The 20,275-nt window shown below is 39.2% G+C and overlaps 1 protein-coding gene across 2 annotated transcripts in view; it reads left to right on the forward strand.

Annotated features, from left to right (window-relative positions):
- Positions 1-20,275, forward strand: part of LOC6054195 (ankycorbin) — a 108,715-nt gene that overhangs the window by 23,470 nt on the left and 64,970 nt on the right. The window contains exons 1-2 of one of the 2 annotated variants that reach the window (XM_038253799.1): positions 367-425; positions 19,915-20,019. In XM_038253799.1, the coding sequence (XP_038109727.1) occupies positions 19,960-20,019 (60 nt within the window). In that variant the 5' untranslated portion in view covers positions 367-425; positions 19,915-19,959. Of the gene's footprint in view, positions 1-366; positions 426-19,914; positions 20,020-20,275 lie in introns of those variants that run through there. The other variant, XM_038253798.1, reaches the window with a different exon arrangement.

The raw sequence follows: 20,275 nt of genomic DNA on the forward strand, positions 1-20,275 counted from the left end.
GTAAAAGCTAGTTCGACCACATTACCGCTACCGGGCACTTGAGCTACGTAGTTACTCCTTGAAACCAACCCCAAAAGCAACCCTCAGATCACAAAAAAAGCAAAAAATTACGATCGCACATCATGCAAAAGTCTGGCTGCACCTCGCGTTCGCCGAAAAAAGTGAAAACAACGCCAAAACCTGCGCCACGTTGAACTCTCCTGGACCCAACCCAAACACCAACATGGTTTGATGGTCGCTCTGTCGTGGGGAAAATGCAAAAGATTGCACGTATCTCGCGGCCCGTTTCGTTTCATTACAACATAAAATTTCACTTTCTTCCTCCGTTATTATTATTACAGATCTTTGATCCCAACCTCGCCTCGCGGCCGTCGTTGAGTTGAGTTGGGAAAAACGCTTCGACACGTTGTCTGACGAACGTTGGGGTGAGTCGTCGAAGATCGTCATGGGAAGACACCTCGAAGAAATGCTAGGGGCGACGTCGGAGTGAATGATGATAAAGGCAGCAGCAGCTCTGCCGATTGGGGACGAAAGCCTCTAATCAAATCAAATGACTGGAGGTTGTTGTACGTAAACATACGCGATATGTACTTTGAGTTTGCGAGATCGAGCGAGGGATTGAAGGGGGTTTTGGTAGGAGGGTGTTGTCAGTTTTACTCTAAAATTTCTGTTACAACGGTTTTGTATGTGATTTTGTAGGGTTATAACAATATCGTAGAATCCCAAAAGTTTTCTTATCAAATCACTTCAGACCACCCTCAGCTACCTTCAATCCCCTATTATCAACCAAAAAAAAGCATTCCGTGTCCGTTCCAGCCCCCAAACTAACGAGTGAACACCGGCAAAAGACACATGTAGAGCAAGTCTTCACGGGACTCCACGCTCAACGCTCACTCTCACTATCGTTCAGCCCGGCAACTCGGCAATCAACAACCAGTTGGAAAAACACGCATCAGTCTCTCTACTAGTAGACACAGCTGACCGCTCAGCGTGTGAAGTTCCGAAGTCTTGGTCACGTTGTTGCGGTTCCAGTCCAGTTACGTCCAGTCCGTAGTGTCCGGTAGTAGCGGCAGCCAACCAACCGGACCTTGTCGGATGATCCCGCCAAGGTGGTGGTGGTGGGTAGTAAACGCTGAATTTAATTAATTCATTAAAATATTATGGCATCTGTTTGGCGTTGGCTGGAGCAGCGGAGCTAGCGAGGACGCTCTCCTCTTGATGTACTATTACGATCGGAGATTCAAGTTGTACGCGCGCGCTGATGATGGTGTAATAATCTTCTTGATAAACGAGGCGGCGGTATCGAGCATGGACATCAACTCGTCTACAAGATCGCGTGGAATAGCTACTTTTTCTTGCTGCAGATTACACCAGACTAGACCCACTTGAACGCAATGAGTAGTAGCAAATCGACGCGATGTTATGATTAGTCACGGACCATACACGGGGCAGTGCGGATTGTTTATCGACTGTTGAGACAGTCCTGATGAGACGCTAGACGGTCGTTCAATCTCAGGGATTGGTCATGCAAATTGACCGTTGGATTGATCAACCAGGTCTATAAAGTCAATCTGTGGCAGAACTGGCAATTTACAATCAGAGTGTCCTAGTTTCATGTTAATTGAAGCGAATATTGAGGTCAAACAGCTGTATTGACAATTATCGAGACTTTGTTTCAGTTTTTGCAGAAAAAGGAAACGAAAACGGACCTTCGAACCATGTTACGGATATACCGGGTTGATGGCAATGTAGCTCAACAGAACCAGATCGTATTGTGAATGTTAAATTTTAATTCTTGTTCCACAATCCATGTGTTTTGACATATTGAAAGCAATACTTGGCAATACTAGCAATACAAGGTGGCCAAAATAGGAACCAGAATAGGTTTTGGAGCAAATTGGTAATGTTTTTTTTATAAATAGGTAATAAATGATTAAAATCATGACTTGAAGATTCGGTTGCATACCCGGACAAAAACCTAGCTCAGAAGGATCCGGAATATCTCCGTGGCCAAGTGACCACTTCCGAATTCCGGAGGTTCTGAAATAATAGATTATTTGGTCTAAAAAGGCCAAAGATACAGCCCTTTAAAGAGAGCAATTTCTCTACGAAAACCAAAATCGGATTTAATTTGTTTTTTTTTATTCACTAAAAATGTTCGAGGGGCTTCTCTAAGACCACACAGTAAAAAATATGTAAATTGGGAAGGTTGAATATTAACTCTTTTATGAACTAAATTTTATCTCAATTTAGTCTGAAAAAGTGACATTACACCAGAAAAGTGGTAAAATTACACATTTTCAGAGGTAAAATTACACATGAGCAATTCTCTACAAAATCGGCCGATTCAGACCTTTTTTATTTTTTGTATTTTTTGTTTTGGCTCAAACTTTGAGGGGGCCTTCCCTATGACCAAAGAAGCTTTTTTGTGTCAGCGGTTCACCTTTACAATTTTGGCAGCTGTCCATACAAAAATGGTACGTAAATATTTGAAAAACTGTAACTTTTGAGTGAATTTTCTGATCGATTTGGTGTCTTCGGCAAAGTTGTAGGTATTGTTGAGGACTGTTGAGAAAAAATAGGTACATGGCAAAAAAATTGCCGATTTTTTTATTAACATTTTTTTTCACGAAAACTAAATTTCCCAAAATACGTATTTTTTTATTTTCGTGATTTTTTTATATGTTTTAGGAGACAAAAACCCGCAACTTTTAAGCTATAGAGAAGTATGGTCAAAAAATCTGCCGCCGAGTTTTATTTTTTTTTAAATACTGATTTTCGGAAAAAAATAAATTTTATGCAAAAATAAATTTGACTTATTTTTTTTATGTAAAATTGAGTTTGCAATCGAAATGTACATTACAGATTTTTTCATAAAAGACTCCGTTTTCAAGATATAGTTACTGAAAATTTCATTTTAACGAAATATTTGCAGTTTTTCGATTTTTAAAAATAATGACCAAGAGTGACCATTTCCAAAAATGTTTTTTTTTTAAAGTTCATAAAATTTGCTATGAAATTGTATAAGAGACATTGAAGATTAGACCTCGGGTTGCTGAGATACAGCGGCTTAAAGAAAAAGAAACATGAAAATTGAAGTTTTCTAAGTCTCACCCAAACAACCCACCATTTTCTAATGTCGATATCTCAGCAACTAATGGTCCCATTTTCAATGTTAAAACATGAAACATTTGTGAAATTTTTCGATATTTTCGAAAACAAAATTATCTAATATTTTTAAGAAAGGGTCACTCATGGTCACTATTTTTAAAAATCGAAAAACTGCAAATATTTCGTTGAAATCAAATTTTCAGTAGCTATATCTTGAAAACGAAGTCTTTAATGAAAAAATCTGTTAAGTACATTTCGATTGCAAATTCAATTTATTTTTGCATGACATTTAATTTTTTTTCCAAAAATCCCTTTTTTCAAAAAATTATAACTTGGCGGCAGATTTTTTGACCATACTTCTCTATAGCTTAAAGGTTACGTAGTTTTGTCCCCTAAAACATATCAAAAAATCTCGAAAATAAAAAATACTTATTTTGGGAAATTTAGTTTTTGTGAAAAAAAATTTAATGAAAAAATCGGCAATTTTTTTTTCGTGTACCTATTTTTTTCTCAAAAGTCCTCAACAATACCTACAACTTTGCCGAAGACACCAAATTGATCAGAAAATTTACTCAAAATTTACATTTTTTCAAATATTTACGTACCATTTTTGTATGGACAGCTGCCAAAATTGTATGGAGACTTGTATGGGTGAACCAATGACACAAAAAAGCTTTTTTGGTCATAGGGAAGGCCCAAATGTTTGAGCCAAATAAAAAAATACAAATAAAATCCATTTCCGGTTTTGGTAAAGAGTTGCTCACATTTTATTCTGACATATAAGATACCCCTTCCCAGATGTAATATTACCATGAATTTTTTTACTGTGCAATGTATTCATTTTGCATCATTGGTTATCCCATATAAGTCTCCATGCAATTTTGGCAGCTGGGATGTGACAGATGATATCCGTAGTAACATTTCAATAGGGCGAATCCGCGTTTGTAAACAAACAGTCTATCCCTTTTGCTCAAGTGACAGTTCACGTCAAGTAAGACAGGGATAGACTGCTTGTTTACAAACGCAGATACGCCCTATTGAACTGTTACTGCGGATATTTCAAAACTAGTTTCTTGATAAGCAACTTCTGATCGATTTAGTGTCTTCGGCAAAAGTGTTGGTACATATCAAGTTGTTTTCAGTTGATTAGACTTCTATTTCCATTACAATTTTGAAGTTTTTTCTTAGTTTTTTGGCCCCTAATTTTTTGGGCCGACTTTGAAGGAGCATAAACTTTCAAAAATGTTTGCAACGGCCAAAGCACGAAATGTTATACCTGAAAATAAATTAAGATCATTTTTTAATTTGTGAATAGAACCACAAATCAACCTAGTGAACAACGTTTAAAACCCAAACTTAACCACGTTATCTATTATCATATGCATCAATCCGCAGCTTACAATTTGCTCCCCAAAATTAGAATTTGAATAGATTCGCCGTCTTTAGTCGCCTCCCAAAAACATGAGTTGTTGTGGCATTGTTTTGTGCCGCAAAGGGAAAATGGTTAGGAAAATTAACATAAATTACCTCGACGATGGCCTTTCAAAAAGGCATCGCGCAAAATATCTGAAAGAAAAAAAAAAGAACGACCCCAAACCACAACAACACGGTATCTAATTAATCCGCTCTCTTTCCACGTGATTACCGTTGTTGTCGTCGCCATCGTCTGCGCCCTCCCTCCGGGGAAACGGAAGGGCAATAAACTAACGTTTTACTGCACTTTATGACCGTCATCATTTGTGTTTTTATATTTTTTTCTTTTTTGACATTCTCCTCGAACAGACTTCGTGGTAGCTGCTTTTTGAAACCTGGAAGTTTCTTTATCTACCCCCAAAAGCCCCTTCTTTTTAAGGGGAAAACGAGAGCAGCTTTTACGCGGTAGTACCGGATTTCGGGGGTCCAACCCCCCGTTGACCGTAGGCAAAGTGGCACCTCATTTGCATAAGCCGGACCAGCGCCACCGTTAATCAGTTCCGCGAAAAGAGAGATTCTCACACGGGGCTCAAACAACTTTTGCTTTCGATCCGTCGTAGTGTGTATAGTTTTATGATGACCATTTTGGGACCCGCTCGATAATTGGGAGCAACATGGCACTTGGTTAGCGGTTTCGCGCTTTTTCTGGTTTGAATAGAAGGAGACATTTCCCGGTTCCATTGAATTAGTTTATTAGGAGCAAAATGTAAAATAGCGAAGGTTGTATAAAATGATACCAGCGGCTTTTTAACAAGCGACATTCCACGAAATGAAAGTGAAACTAATTTGAGCTGAATGTGGTAACAAGCTGGATGTCAGGTTTATTTGCTAAACTTGATTTGAACAAATAAATGGCACCATCTAAAGACTATGCTGAAAATAACTGCAAATCATGGTAAAGTTAATGGCATCCAGTTGTCCTTATGTGCTTATTTGGCTTTAAAATATACATATTTTTATGGTTGTTATCCTAATGGATTTTGTAATGCATAACATCATCATATTTTTACAAATAATGTTGAAAAGTAGCCAACTAAGTGTAGCCTTTATTGAAAAATGTTCTAAAACAAACTTATAAAAAGTTAAAGTTATAAAATAGATTAAAAAAAAAACATTTTGACTCCATCCACAAATGACTTACCAAATGCTCGTCCGATTTCTCGATAATAATCTTTTTTTTTCATACAATCAGGTGGATTACGGATAAATTGCTAATATTCAAGTAAAACTATCCGGATAATCGATTACTAGGTTTGATTTATGGAAACAATAACGGAGAAATTCTGGAATTGACAAGTATTTATATTTAGATTTGTACAAAAAAGGGGAAGTAATAAAAACATCAGTTTTTGAACCAAATTTAAAAGAAAATTTAGAGTAATTCTGATGGCATGGCACTGATTCAGAATCCAGAATATTGCAATATTAAATAAGAGTAATCGTAGAAATATATATTGCACCAAAAATCTTTTTTGTAATTAACTAAGAATCTTAAAAAAAGCACTCGAAAAGATGTTATTGTACTTTTTATGGTCTGCTTTGGCCGAGTTTTGTGTCTTTTGTGTCAAAATATGATAGCAGTTATTATTTGTTCATGTCTCGAGCTATGTTTAAAAAAATAGACAAAAAAAGTGGCTGGAAACTTCATGATTATTAATACTGGACTCTAGCAATGACATTTAGACATCTATGACAATGACCACAACCTGGCGTTACTGGTGCCCTCAGGTGTGTTCCGACAGGGAGACATTTTTTTTTTTTTGCAATTTGGGTATCAAACTTCATGGTTTTTTAAACTGGACTCAGAAAATAAAATATAGATTTAATTTCTACAGTATCATTCAAAGTTAAACAAATACTCTGAGATTTCGGTCATTCGATTTTTTTGTATTTTTAATTTGTCTGAAACTTTTTTGGTACATTCGGTATGCCAAAAGAAGCCATTTTGCATCATTATTTTGTCCACACAATTTTCCATACAAATTTGGCAGCTGCCCATACAAAAATGATATATGAAAATTCAAAAATTTGTATCTTTTGAAGGAATTTTTTGATTGGTGTCTTCGGCAAAGTTGTAGGTATGGATAAGGACTATACTGAAAAAATATGATACACGGTTAAAAAAAATTTGTGATCTTTAATTTCACTTTTTGTCACTAAAACTTGATTTGCAAAAAACACTATTTTTATTTTTTTTTCTGATATGTTTTAGGGGACATCAAATGCCAACTTTTCAGTAAATTTCAGAACGAGCAAAAAATCTTTGACCGAGTTATGAATTTTTTAATCAATATTGTTTTTTTTAAATCGAAATATTGGTCGTAAAAAATTGTCAACATCTTTTTTCGATGTAAAATCGAATTTGCAATCAAAAATTACTTAAGTGAAATTTTCATTTTGTTAAATTAGTGCTCATGTTTGCCCATTTTTGAAGAAAAATAAATTTGAATAGCTGAGATAATTCTCTATATTTTGCTTTTGAGCAATTCTCTACGAAATCGGTATTTTTTCTTAAATTTTAATTTTTGTATTTTTTAATCCGACTAAAATACAACTGTGATATTAGTTTTTAAGCCAAACTTAGATCTAGGGTTTTTTCTCAAAATTTATTTTCCCTAAAAGAACACCCAGTTAGCAAAATCTAAACGCAGAAATATGTATCCTCCCTGCAAAGGCTTATGAATTGATCTCAGTTGAAAGGTTCTCCAAATCTCTGAATTGCAAATGTAACATCCTGGAACAGAACTGTTAAATTCTAATAAAAACACAATTGAATTGAAAAAATTAATCCGACTAAAACTTTTTTGGTGCCTTCGGTATGCCCAAAGAAGCCATTTTGCATCATTAGTTTGTCCATATAATTTTCCATACAAATTTGGCAGCTGGCCATACAAAAATGATGTATGAAAATTCAAAAATCTGTATCTTTTGAAGAAATATTTTGATCGATTTGGTGTCATCGGCAAAGTTGTAGGTATGGATATGGACTACACTGAAAAAAAATGATACACGGTAAAAAAAATTTGGTGATTTGTCACTAAAACATGATTTGCAAAAATCACTATTTTATTTTTTTTTATTTTTTGATTTGTTTTAGAGGACATCAAATGCCAACTTTTTAGAAATTTCTAGGTTGTACAAAAAATCTTTGAGCGAGTTATGAATTTTTGAATCAATACTGATTTTTTCAAAATGATCGCAAAAATGTTTCAACTTCATTATTCGATGTAAAATCAAATTTGCAATCAAAAGTACTTTAGTGAAATTTTGATAAAGTGCACCGTTTTCAAGTTAAATCCATTTTTAGGTGACTTTTTTGAAAATAGTCGAAGTTTTTCTTTTTTTTTTAATTAGTGCACATGTTTGCCCACTTTTGAAAAAAAAAATTTTGAAGAGCTGAGAAAATTCTCTATATTTTGCACTTTTGAACTTTGCTGATACGACCTTTAGTTGCTGAGATATTGCCATGCAAAGGTTTAAAAACAGGAAAATTGATGTTTTCCGATCTTTTCGAAAAAAATATTTTCAAAAATTTTAAACCAAGACTAACATTTTAAAAGGGCGTAATATTTAATGTTTGGCCCTTTTGAAATATTAGTCTTGGTTTAAAAATTTTGAAAATATTTTTTAGAAAAGATCGGAAAATTTCACGAATGTATCATATTTTAACATTGAAAATCGGACCATTAGTTGCTGAGATATCGACATTAGAAAATGGTGTGTTGTTTGGGTGGGACTTAGAAAACATCAATTTTCCTGTTTTTAAACCTTTGCATGGCAATAACCCAGCAACTAAGGGTCGAATCAACAAAGTTCAAAAGTGCAAAATATAGAGAATTTTCTCAGCTTTTCAAAAATATTTTTTTCAAAAGTGGGCAAACATGGCAAAAGTTTTGCGACCAATTTTTCGATTTTTTGAAAAAATCAGTATTGATTCAAAAATTCATAACTCGCTCAAAGATTTTTTGCACAACCTGAAAATTTCTGAAAAGTTGGCATTTAATGTCCTCTAAAACATATAAAAAAATAAAAAAATTAAAAATAGTGTTTTTTTGCAAATCAAGTTTTAGTGACAAAAAGTTAAATAAAAAATCACCAAAAAATTTTTTTACCGTGTATCATTTTTTTCAGTGTAGTCCATATCCATACCTACAACTTTGCCGAAGACACCAAATCGATCAAAAAATTTCTTCAAAAGATACAGATTTTTTAATTTTCATACATCATTTTTGTATTATTTTTGTATTTTTGCAGTTAGTTTCTGAGATACAGGCTCACACATAATTCGAATCGATGAAAATTATGTTTCTTATGTTTCACCCTGTAATTTTCAACTGACGATGTTTCGGAAAGTAATGGTCCGATTTTCTGATCTTTCAATTTTAATGTTAGCCCCTCAAATTGTATGGAGAGTTGTATGGAAAAACTAATGATGCAAAAAAGTCTATTTTGTCATAGAGAATTCTTGGACAAAGTTTCATCTAAATAAAAAAAAATGAAAATTTCAAAATTGCGAAATCGTTGAGTACCGTCATTTTGGGCGAATCGGGACGACAGTCTGAATAGGGACAGTAGTTTTAAGAGCACTTAGAGATTTTAATTTTGGAAATGGATGTACACATTTTGTTCTGTGACTGTTCTATCCGAAACCAACCAGAAAAATCAAAATATTGTGCTCTAACATGGTTAAAACTGCTGTCCCAATTTGCCCCAGTTGACGGTAGTTCTCTAAATTACAAATTAATGGTACACATTAACTGGAGAATATTGTTGTCTTCTTTTTCCTAAATTATTGGATTTGATTACCTGAAACAACTGATTGTAAAAATCGTAATTTTACGTAAAATGCTGGATTGTAGTATTGATGTTGTTTGAAGCAAGCATTCGATTTAAACATATTTTCTACCAGCACATGCATGTTCCAAAGAAAAACTGCATAATTTGCATTTTCAAAATTAAAGTTTCTTGACCCCCTCACAATTACCGCCCATAATCGGGCCAAATTGCTTGTAGCCCACACCGCGCATTTTAAAGCCATAATAGTTTTCAGCAATCTCGGCCCAGGGATATTATCGTATACATTACACATAATCAGCCCCGGCTTTTGCAACAGGTTCCCGGGCCGCCACAGTCTCCGCGCCACGCATAACTTAATCTGTCCCATTTGGCAGTTTGCTCTGGGCGCTAAATCAATTTAGTCTGGCCGTCGTTCCATGCTCAGGCGGTGAGGGCAATTTGCATTTTAAGGTCCCCGAAAGTTGGTTTACCTCTCGCCCGAAGGATATACTTTAGAGTGGTGCGTTAAAGGTTTTTTTCAGCAAAAATACGAGCGTTGGAAAATGTGCGTAAAACGTTGTTACCGTTTCGCCATAAATTCTTTCCACCTGACCGTTCGTCATCAAAAACGGCCACTTCCTGTGTCGCTCGAGCTGGGAACGGTATTTTTTATGAAAACGGCCCAATCTTGACACTCTGCGGCACCATTTCTCAGCGCGCTGTTTTGATCGGGCTCGGATTAAATGCATGTTTTTCTTTTTATTATGAACTACCTTGGGTGCAGCAGCAGCTTAACACCCTTTGATCGGCAGTTGAGCCGTTTGGTGGAGTAGCTCGTTAGTGAACTTGGCGCTGATCTGTCGTCCCATCAGCTCTCGTTTTTCGGGGTGCGATTTATGAGCGGAGATGAAGCTTCCGATCCGATGTCGTTTACAGGGTCGTTAAGAGTTTGGGCCGGCAGGTTTATCCGTGTTGGATCAACACGACGAACCGAGCTGCCGCAGTATGTCAGATGCAGTTAGGGTCTGATTTATGACCGGATCGATGGGATACAAAGTTGACCTTTCTGAAATTGGCTTCCAGAAGTTGAATGAAACAGTTTTTCAAAACTGACGATGTCAGGGCTGTGGAGTTGGGTATCCTCTTAAGCGACTTCGACTACGGCTTCTGGAGATCAACCGACTCCGACTCAACCAAAATCGACTTCAACAACAACTCCCATACAAACACTAAAAATCCGATGTTAAAATCGCATGCAAAAGCATGCACATCACCTTCGTCAAAAAAGACACTTAATATTACACGCTGCATGTACAATTTTTGTAAACACAAAAAAAGAGTTGCAACCGACGGGACTCAAACCCAGCACCAACAGTACGGACTGGCGCCTTAGCCCGCTCGGCCATCAGACCGATGAAAAATGGAAAGGATAAACGTATATGTGAGCTTCACATTTCGGTCAAGTAGGTTTCCCATACTGATGGGCTACATATTGTAGCGTTTGAAGATTTGTTTTGTAAATTTTGAATAGAAACCACAAACAATGTATTAAACTTAAGTTGATTAACATAAGAATTCCCCTCTTTGTGCCACTAAACGTACCCCGCCACCTCACTCACACACAAGAAAGGCTGCCAAACTTGAGCACACGACCACACGCGCTCGATTTCCGGTCCGATCGACAAAAGCTGAGAGCGAACTTGTACGGGAGAAAGGTGCGAGAAGAGAGAGCGTGGAGATCGTGAGAGTTTTTTGGGGTAGTTCAGCTCATCTGCCGTTCGGCTCGAGAGTTCCTCCCAACCTGAGTAGGCGAACACACGCGTTCTGGTCGATCGTCGCGGAAAAGTCAAAACCGACGCAAAAAAAAAAAGAAGACTTTGGGGGAATCCTGTGACGCGCGCAACGCGAGCCAAATTTGTTCAGTTCTTGGCTAACGGGAAAGGCCGGCGGCGAGTGCCGAGTCCTCGGCGGCGGCGCTCGAAACCGGAAGGCGGATTCTTCTTCTGGAACCTGGTAAACGCCCCATCCGAGCCGGGAGCAAATCGCGCGGCTTGAGGCCGCAACACGAGGCCGCAAGGCGACCTGTCGGCGAGTCGTGTCGCGCAAGAACCAGCGGCGGCGGACAACAATCGTATGGTTCCGGAGTGCGAACGGCGGTGAACATCGGTCGCTGAGTGGCCAGCCACGTGGCCGCGGAGCGGTGCTGGAGGACGGCGACGGAAGAGGGTGAGCGTGAGGAAGAATCGGTGCGGTGCGCTGACGGGAAAAGAAGGCCATGAGAAAAGTGGGAAGAAGATCACGTGTGTGATGAAAGAGGCAGAATAAAAGGTTTTGTGGGGCAAATTGCCATTTGTTGGTGTCGTTATTTGAAAGAGAGACTTTTTTGCAACAATGGCGCCCAACTAAAAGACCCACACGGAAGAGCTAGACTAGGGAAAGTGCAATTGTCCGGATAATTGTTCGATGTGTGATCGATGAGTTTTGAGCCATAAGCTCGTTCAGATCGAGAATATTTGTGATTGGTTTGGGTAGGAGGAAAAGGGGCCGTGCCAAGAGTTTTTGCCATCAAGATGGCGCTCAAATCACTTCTGGCAGGACTCGCTGCCGTATTGGGCTTAGTTAAGTATAAGGATTTTGTACAATTTTGATCTGGCGAGCAGTAGAGGCTCGCGTACCTCAGTTTGTTTAAGGTTTAGTTGCTTCGGCAAACACGATTTGTTGCATTTTGGCACGGTGCCCAAGAGAAGAGAAGGTCTGCGAGTTTTTTGCGAGCTACTGTTCGAAGCTCGCAAAAAACTCAGCTTTTGCGTTGGGGTTGTGTAGCGTTTGAAGATTTGTTTTGTAAATTTTGAATAGAAACCACAAACAATGTATTAAACTTAAGTTGATTAACATAAGAATTCCCCTCTTTGTGCCACTAAACGTACCCCGCCACCTCACTCACACACAAGAAAGGCTGCCAAACTTGAGCACACGACCACACGCGCTCGATTTCCGGTCCGATCGACAAAAGCTGAGAGCGAACTTGTACGGGAGAAAGGTGCGAGAAGAGAGAGCGTGGAGATCGTGAGAGTTTTTGGGGTAGTTCAGCTCATCTGCCGTTCGGCTCGAGTTCCTCCCAACCTGAGTAGGCGAACACACGCGTTCTGGTCGATCGTCGCGGAAAAGTCAAAACCGACGCAAAAAAAAAAAGAAGACTTTGGGGGAATCCTGTGACGCGCGCAACGCGAGCCAAATTTGTTCAGTTCTTGGCTAACGGGAAAGGCCGGCGGCGAGTGCCGAGTCCTCGGCGGCGGCGCTCGAAACCGGAAGGCGGATTCTTCTTCTGGAACCTGGTAAACGCCCCATCCGAGCCGGGAGCAAATCGCGCGGCTTGAGGCCGCAACACGAGGCCGCAAGGCGACCTGTCGGCGAGTCGTGTCGCGCAAGAACCAGCGGCGGCGGACAACAATCGTATGGTTCCGGAGTGCGAACGGCGGTGAACATCGGTCGCTGAGTGGCCAGCCACGTGGCCGCGGAGCGGTGCTGGAGGACGGCGACGGAAGAGGGTGAGCGTGAGGAAGAATCGGTGCGGTGCGCTGACGGGAAAAGAAGGCCATGAGAAAAGTGGGAAGAAGATCACGTGTGTGATGAAAGAGGCAGAATAAAAGGTTTTGTGGGGCAAATTGCCATTTGTTGGTGTCGTTATTTGAAAGAGAGACTTTTTTGCAACAATATTTCAGGGTGTAATATTACACAGAATTTCATAAAATAATGCAAAATTTATTTTACAACCAGGCCTTTTACATGCAGCTGGATTACTACTTTATTTGCTGTGAAGTTGTTGAAATTGTCCAACTACGGTTTCTGGATATTAGTCGACTTCGCAGCCCAGGTTTGTTTCAGGCTTTCTGACATTTGCCTTGGAATGAGATATTTGATATAATGACAAAATTAGATTCATATTGGCCTTTACGAACAATAAACTCTCCCTTTTCCAGCGCAAACAAAAACGAGTTCTCCATTTCGAGCACTTTGACATCGGAACCCCTATTCGAAATCAATCCGATCGCGGGGAGAAAGTCAATAATTGCCGACTCTGTGTGCGCCGTCCAAACCGCAAACCCTTATTTTCCTTGTAAATACCCCATTTAAAGTACCCAGGGGCCTCAGCTTTCTTCCGCATTGGTCTCCGCAGCAGATATCGATCGATGATCGATGTCAACCCTTAATCGACTTTAATGGCGCACAATCTCCCGGGATCCCCTAACTCACTGCCCACGTTCAAAGCTCAACCTCGATGGGCAAACGCGTGTGTTTCCGTAATTAGTTTGTTTCTCGCATCTTTCAAAGCTCATTAACATCAGACGTGGAGTACACGACGGACCGTCCAGGTCGTCTCTCTGAGGTCCCCTCAATGTTTGAACCACGAGGAGGCAGGCAACACGTTCGGGTGAGGTAAATGGCTAATTTTTACAGCGATTTCTCGGGCATCGATTAGTTTCTCTTTTTCAATTAAAGTGTGAACCCCCTGCCTGCGATGGAGACCACGAGGGAGCGAGCAGATCTTGGGGATCAACGGATGTTGTTGACCACGATGCGTCACGGAAGTTATCGTGCTTCCGTTTAAGAGTGGCGTAACTTCCTGCGTTGAACGATTGTACCGTTGTGTGCTAACACAGTTAACTTGCCTTATGTAAATCTGGTTAAAACGATTTATTATGATTTTAAACTATCGTCCGTCGATGTGCCTTCCGAGCATCGATGCTACGAAAAAATCAAAATTATGTTGTTGTTTAATACATGATTAAACATGATTTTTTCAACTCGCACAATCGTCGACGTGCCTTTCGAGCTTTGATGCCACGGAAAGTTCTTTACGATCGCGGTCTTCAAAATTCACTTACAGAATCAACCCTATTATGAGCAATAACTCTATTTCAGCACACTAATGCCGACCCTTATTGATGGTCACCACCAATTCCAAAAACGACTTCAAAACCCTTCGCAAGACCATCAATCCAGTGAATGGATACCATTCCATTAAAACGTTATTAATTGCAGCCGATTCTTCGGCGGTACCAAAAGCAACCTTGATGCACATTCCACCGCCGGTCGATCTATTATAGCTATGCACAAAGATCAGCCCCCTTCTTCGACGAAGAAGCACCCAAAAACCGTTCATTAGCCGCGGCGATCTTCGAAAACACATCAAGACCCATCCAACCAAGCCGCAGCTGTTATAAACAAAAGCAACAGAGAGCGATTAAGCGTAATTGAAAAATCAACCGTTTCGGGCGACCATCGAAGGATTCTTCAACGGTCAACAGAAGCTCGCTTCACTGCTTTGAATAAGGGAGAGCGGTGTAAACCATTTTTTTGCTTGCTATAAAATTCGCCGCCATTATGGCGAATTTGACGTTTGGTCACCGACGTCATTATGGCATATTCAATGTTTTGTCAAAACACTGAAACAAATCGTCTCATTAATTTTACACCAACTCCCCTACAGTCAGCGTTGCAGTTATGAAGAAATGCGCTCGAACTTTGGGCAGATGCGCGCAACTGACGTATTTTTATGGCCGGTTTTAGGCGCACTCAAGTCGATTTCGTGCCACAATTGACTTTAACCTCGAAAGGCACCACCAATTACCGCGAGAAGACCTTCTCGAATTGAGATCACCAAATCGTTTTGTTTGCAATTTTCGGCCCGAAGAAGAGCTTCATCACCCCGATCAGTAACAACATATCATTTGGTCGTAGTTGGGAGCCCACACTTCAAGTGCTTCATTGGGGTGTGTTTTTGGTGCGGAATTGGTTTCGGGGGACCCTTTGGAAAGTGAAGTTCAATGGCTCCTCCACTTTTGTTTCTTTTTTTTTCTCGGGTGAAATGCTACACCGGGTAAGTGCCAAGTTAGGGTAGTCAATAACAATTAGCTCGGCGTTGAAATGGAGTACATCCTGCCCGGCTTTGTGTGAATTTTGGCATAGTGGCCGCATGGAGGCACTTAAGGGGATTTGGCCTTTTCGGCCGAAGGTGAGAACGTAATTGAACACTATTGGGGAAAGTGATTTAAGGCTAACCCTTGAAAAGGGAGCAGAAAAGGTTAGGGTGCGATCTTTGCACGTGTTTAAGATGTATAGTTCAGAGAAAGTATCATATTTTATGCATTTTCGGCATACACATTGAGGCACGTGTTGCTTTGCATACTAAACGCGGTATTACACTACATTCAAATTTGTTACAAATAAAAACTGTTTATTTGACAGTCGTAATTTTATCAAACGATACATGAGAGGTAGAGCGGCAGACAAACTGTCAAACACAAAAAGTCTTTGTTTTAAAACAATGTTTGATATAGTGTAATATCTCCTTAACCCGCCCAAATATAACACAGTACTCCTTTGTTTCAACTCGGACAGCTCGAAAAATAATTCAAAAACAATCATTTCGTAACAAAAATGTTGCCGATAATCTCTCCTTCCGCGACGGCTCAAAAGGCTTGATTGTTTTTGACAAGCTGTCAAAGTGGTGGCGGCGCGCGGCGGCACAAATTTGAATCAAACGAACCGCGCATCAATCACCCGGGCGTTCGGGCTGAACTGCGTAAGCCCGGTTGATCGTGACCGCGCCATCAGGTGAGCACAATTATTCACACCTTGCGTCTGCGAGGTGAACCAAAGGACCAGTAGTCGTGGCACGTCAATCTAAAATTAAATTACTTGTGTACTGTTAAAAATGACAGAAATAACTTATATTTTAGGTTTTCGAAACTTCATTTAAAACATTGTGATTTTTTATCAACATAAACTCTGTTAAATCAATAATAATATAAATTAGAAAAATCAAAGTGTAAATTTTTCACAGTGTCTTTCCAGATGTCACCTGTAGGGGAGTGTGGGGAGACTTGATCCCCTTTTTTTGTATCGCACATAACTCTGTAAATTTCTCACAAAACTATAAACTTTTTGCATGAATTGAAAGCTTAAACATTCATCTGTGTTTGGCTAATAAGGATATTTCATCAGATGAACTCTTCGAATCATGCCAAGCGTTTTAAAAAATATTTTAAACCGGCATTTTAAAAATGTTAGGGGTAACTTGATCCCCCTTTCAATATTTTGAAGAAATCTTAAGCAAAATGTTTCTTATTCATCCAAACTTTTAATTTTCTATAAGTTACAGCAATTTCACATAAAACCTGTACGTTTGTGTTCAAAATATATCAAGTTTATTAGGTTAAATATTTAAAAACTTAAAATATTATTTTTTAGACCAAAATTAAGCATATTTACAAAATCTGCAAATTTTTGTTTACGAAACTTTTGAAAAATGGTTCAAACTGCAGTAAGTTATGTACAACTATACTAAAGGAAACTATGTATGAAAACCCAGCTCAATTAATCTTGAGGCTGATTCCAGTGACTGTAAAAATGCAGGGATCAAGTCTCCCTAAACGCACTTTTTTAAACAATTGATTGTAAAAATAGTATGACGATAAATTTAACATCAAATGCGTAAGGGTTTTGGAGTTGATAAGTTTATCAAACAATTCATGTGTAAAAAATATTTTTTTGAATAATTTTTGAGTGTTTTTTATACATATCAATACAAAGAAAAAAAATCTCTTGGAAGTTTTTTGCAGCTCGTTTTAGAAAAATGTGTGTAACTGAATCTAAACATTTTTTAATTTTTTTCTTTGTTTTCTACAATGAGTTTTAGTTAATTTCGCACTTCTTTCTAGAACAAAGCTAATTGTTTTACCCACATGCTGACGAGATACAGGCTTGGGATCAAGTGTCCCCGGGGATCAAGTCTCCCCACTCTCCCCTATTTATTTTGCTCCGACCTTTTCACGAACTTTAAATCACGTCCTACCGAATATGGTTCGAAGCTGGATTGCGACACCGGTAATTCAAACGGGGGAAGTTTCAAATTACTTACTCACGTAGATTTTGCGTGGGTGAGAGGGAATCGAATTTGGCCATTTCAAGCCTCGTGTTTGTTGCGTCTTCGCCCGTATGACATATACGAGGGGGAAAACATCATTAGTTTGGATTAATAGCAATGAAATTGAACCCCGTTGTTGTTGTTGTCACGCTTCCAATCAACGTGGTTTGAGGTTGAGTCAAACATATCCGATTTGTTAGAGAAACACAATAAAATTCACAGACAAATTGACGGAATGCTCTTTTTAAATCCATCAAACCAAAATTTAACTGTCAGTTTTATTGATCTGAAACTCACCACGTAAACTTTGAATTCACCACAGCTTATTTACATGCATCTGACAGTTTTTTTGAACAGTTCGCACGCACAATGGTAAGTCTACAGATGAATGAGCTTTGGTGAATTTAAAATTGGGGTGGTGAGATTCGTAACATTCAAATTGACCGTTAAATTGGTGATAAATGGATTTGAAAGAGATCTACGTCTGATTTTCTGTGAGAATTAATGAATTATTAATTTTTTTTAATGTTGTTCTAACTTTTTGCCTAGGTTTTAACAACCAACAAAATGTCAATAAAAATGACAACGTCAGCTTTAATCTTTCTTGTCACCTACCGCAAATAATTGCATGCAGCTTATTTGGCAACTCTCCGTGCACCTGTTATTGCAGACCTTTACTTCGACCCAACCTTTACTTTTCAAGGAAATTATGAGTGATCTGACGACGTCTTCGACCAACAACAAAAGTGCCCTGCCTGTTGACGCAATCCGTCGTCGAGTCGTCCCAGGCAGCAAATGAAGGTGAAAGCTGTTTTTCGAACCCCGGTGTGGTGGCAAAATACCAGTCTCAATAAGAGAAAGAGGCGGTCACGCTTGCCCCGGTATTTCATCGACTCTTGTTTTTTCGGGAAGTCATGGAACTGGTTGTTGTTTTGCGGAACTTGATCTTCTCACAACCAAATTCAACCAAAATTTCAATGTTCGAAATCCACGACGACCAGCTTAGCGAGTTGTTGCTGTATAAATTTTCGGTTCAAAAGGACTCCCGAACTCCATTCCGACGACCCACCTCGAAACTGGATTCCGCTATGATACCGGTCTTTGCACGCGCTGCCTGCTCGGGGATGGTGTCCACAGTAAATTGCCATCAGCCGCCGCCGCCACCCAAAGTAATTTCGGGCCACATTGTACATGTGGCGAATTGTTCGGTTTCGCATATCTCTTGTGTGCCCACAGGCAAACGGACGAATGTTTTTCTTATTCCAAAAATCTACATAGGGGTCAAAATTTCAACGGTCAACTTGAATGTTCGAAAATTCACCACAACAATTTCGAAACTCACCACAGAATTTGACAGTTGCTTTGGCTATTTTGAGTTGTAAAAATGTGCAATGATTCGCGTCTGTTTGTCTGTGAGTTGCAACTCAATGGCCAACAGCGCCGAGGAACGCGAAATATAAAAATCCATTTTGACAGGATAATTATCGATTCGAAATAATTTCCTCTCGGGGTCGTTTCGATCAGCGGTAAATGTCACTTACGTGGGAATTTTGGATCTTCACCGGATCACCGGATCGGATCGGGGTGAAAGTGAAATGAAGCGAGTTTCTGGATGGTTATCATTGTTGGTTGGATGGGTGAAGCAGATCATCGAAAATACAAAAAAATGGTTTAAAGATTGAGTTTGTAGCTGACTGCAAAATCTAGTCTGAGATATAACTTAGAAAATGCAAAACAAGAATACTTAAAAGAATAAGTTCATTTTAACAAACTTGTCATATTTCTTTTAGCAATTTATTAGGTTAGTCCATCTAATAACGGGTTGATTGATCGGAAACTCACCACGATAACTTTGAATTCACCACATCTCGTTAATACTCGATTGACGGCTGCGTTTCGCTCATTCACAACCAGATGGCTCTAGTAAAGAGTGATTGATGAATTTGTGATAAATTTGTGCAATGTATCAAATATGTTTGTCTGTGGCTGACTTGACAGATACCTATTCGCCTTAATTAGTGTTTTAATTTCACAACAGTGTTACGAAACATTTTCACAACAGTCCAGAACACACAGCAAACCAACCATCAAAACCGGCAAAATTCGCACAAAATTTACATAAACCAAGCCGAAAAAAAGGTCATCTACTTTCCATAATAACTGCGTTACCGCCTTCCAAAGAACACGAGACACTTCCGCCCTGGCGCAATTAGTTACGCACAGAACGAGGGCAATTAAATTCAGCTTCAGCTACAACACCGGCCAGCTCGCTTTACTAAAATGGGGTCGCGCACTCCCTTTCGAATTCATCATCTCGGGAGAGACTTCAATCAACTGAGGAAAAAGCGACGACGAACCCGAACTTCATTGACTGAGCAAACATTGGCGCGCTCAGACGGTCGCACAATTCCGTTATTATATAAAAATATGAATTTCATGTTTCCATAATCATCCACGGCGGCGGTTTGTGTTTCTACCTTCCAAGGAGCGCGCATCGTCGACGTTCTTCGGCAAAAGACGCCGCCATGTTTTATGCAGCCGTGACACAAAGAATTATTCACATAGTATAACGTTTTAATGCAACAACATTCTTTCTTTTCGTTATCTCCCTTTCCCCTCTGCAGATCGAAACCAATAGACCATGTGAAACAGGACAAATACCCCCAGACATGCATAATGAGTCTACAGTACAAGCAACGAGGGAGAAACCGCTCCCCAACAGTGTACCGGTAAGTTTCACCTTAAGAATGCACAGCAACCAAGGAAGTTGTTGTCTTCTTATGCCAAACTTATGGACCCAATGTTGTTATAATCTGATTGTAAACATTTTTCTGTAGACAGTACTTTAGGGAATGAATGAAAAATTGTATCGATAGTTCCCGTTGTTTATAACACGCAGAAAAATATTTTGTACGTTCAGCCTGTACGAGGTTTGATTCAACAAAAATTTTTTTGAATATAATCAACGCCGATTTTGCGTTGGAA

This window comes from Culex quinquefasciatus, chromosome 2, assembly GCF_015732765.1.
Source record: "Culex quinquefasciatus strain JHB chromosome 2, VPISU_Cqui_1.0_pri_paternal, whole genome shotgun sequence".
Taxonomy (NCBI): Eukaryota; Metazoa; Arthropoda; class Insecta; order Diptera; family Culicidae; genus Culex; species Culex quinquefasciatus.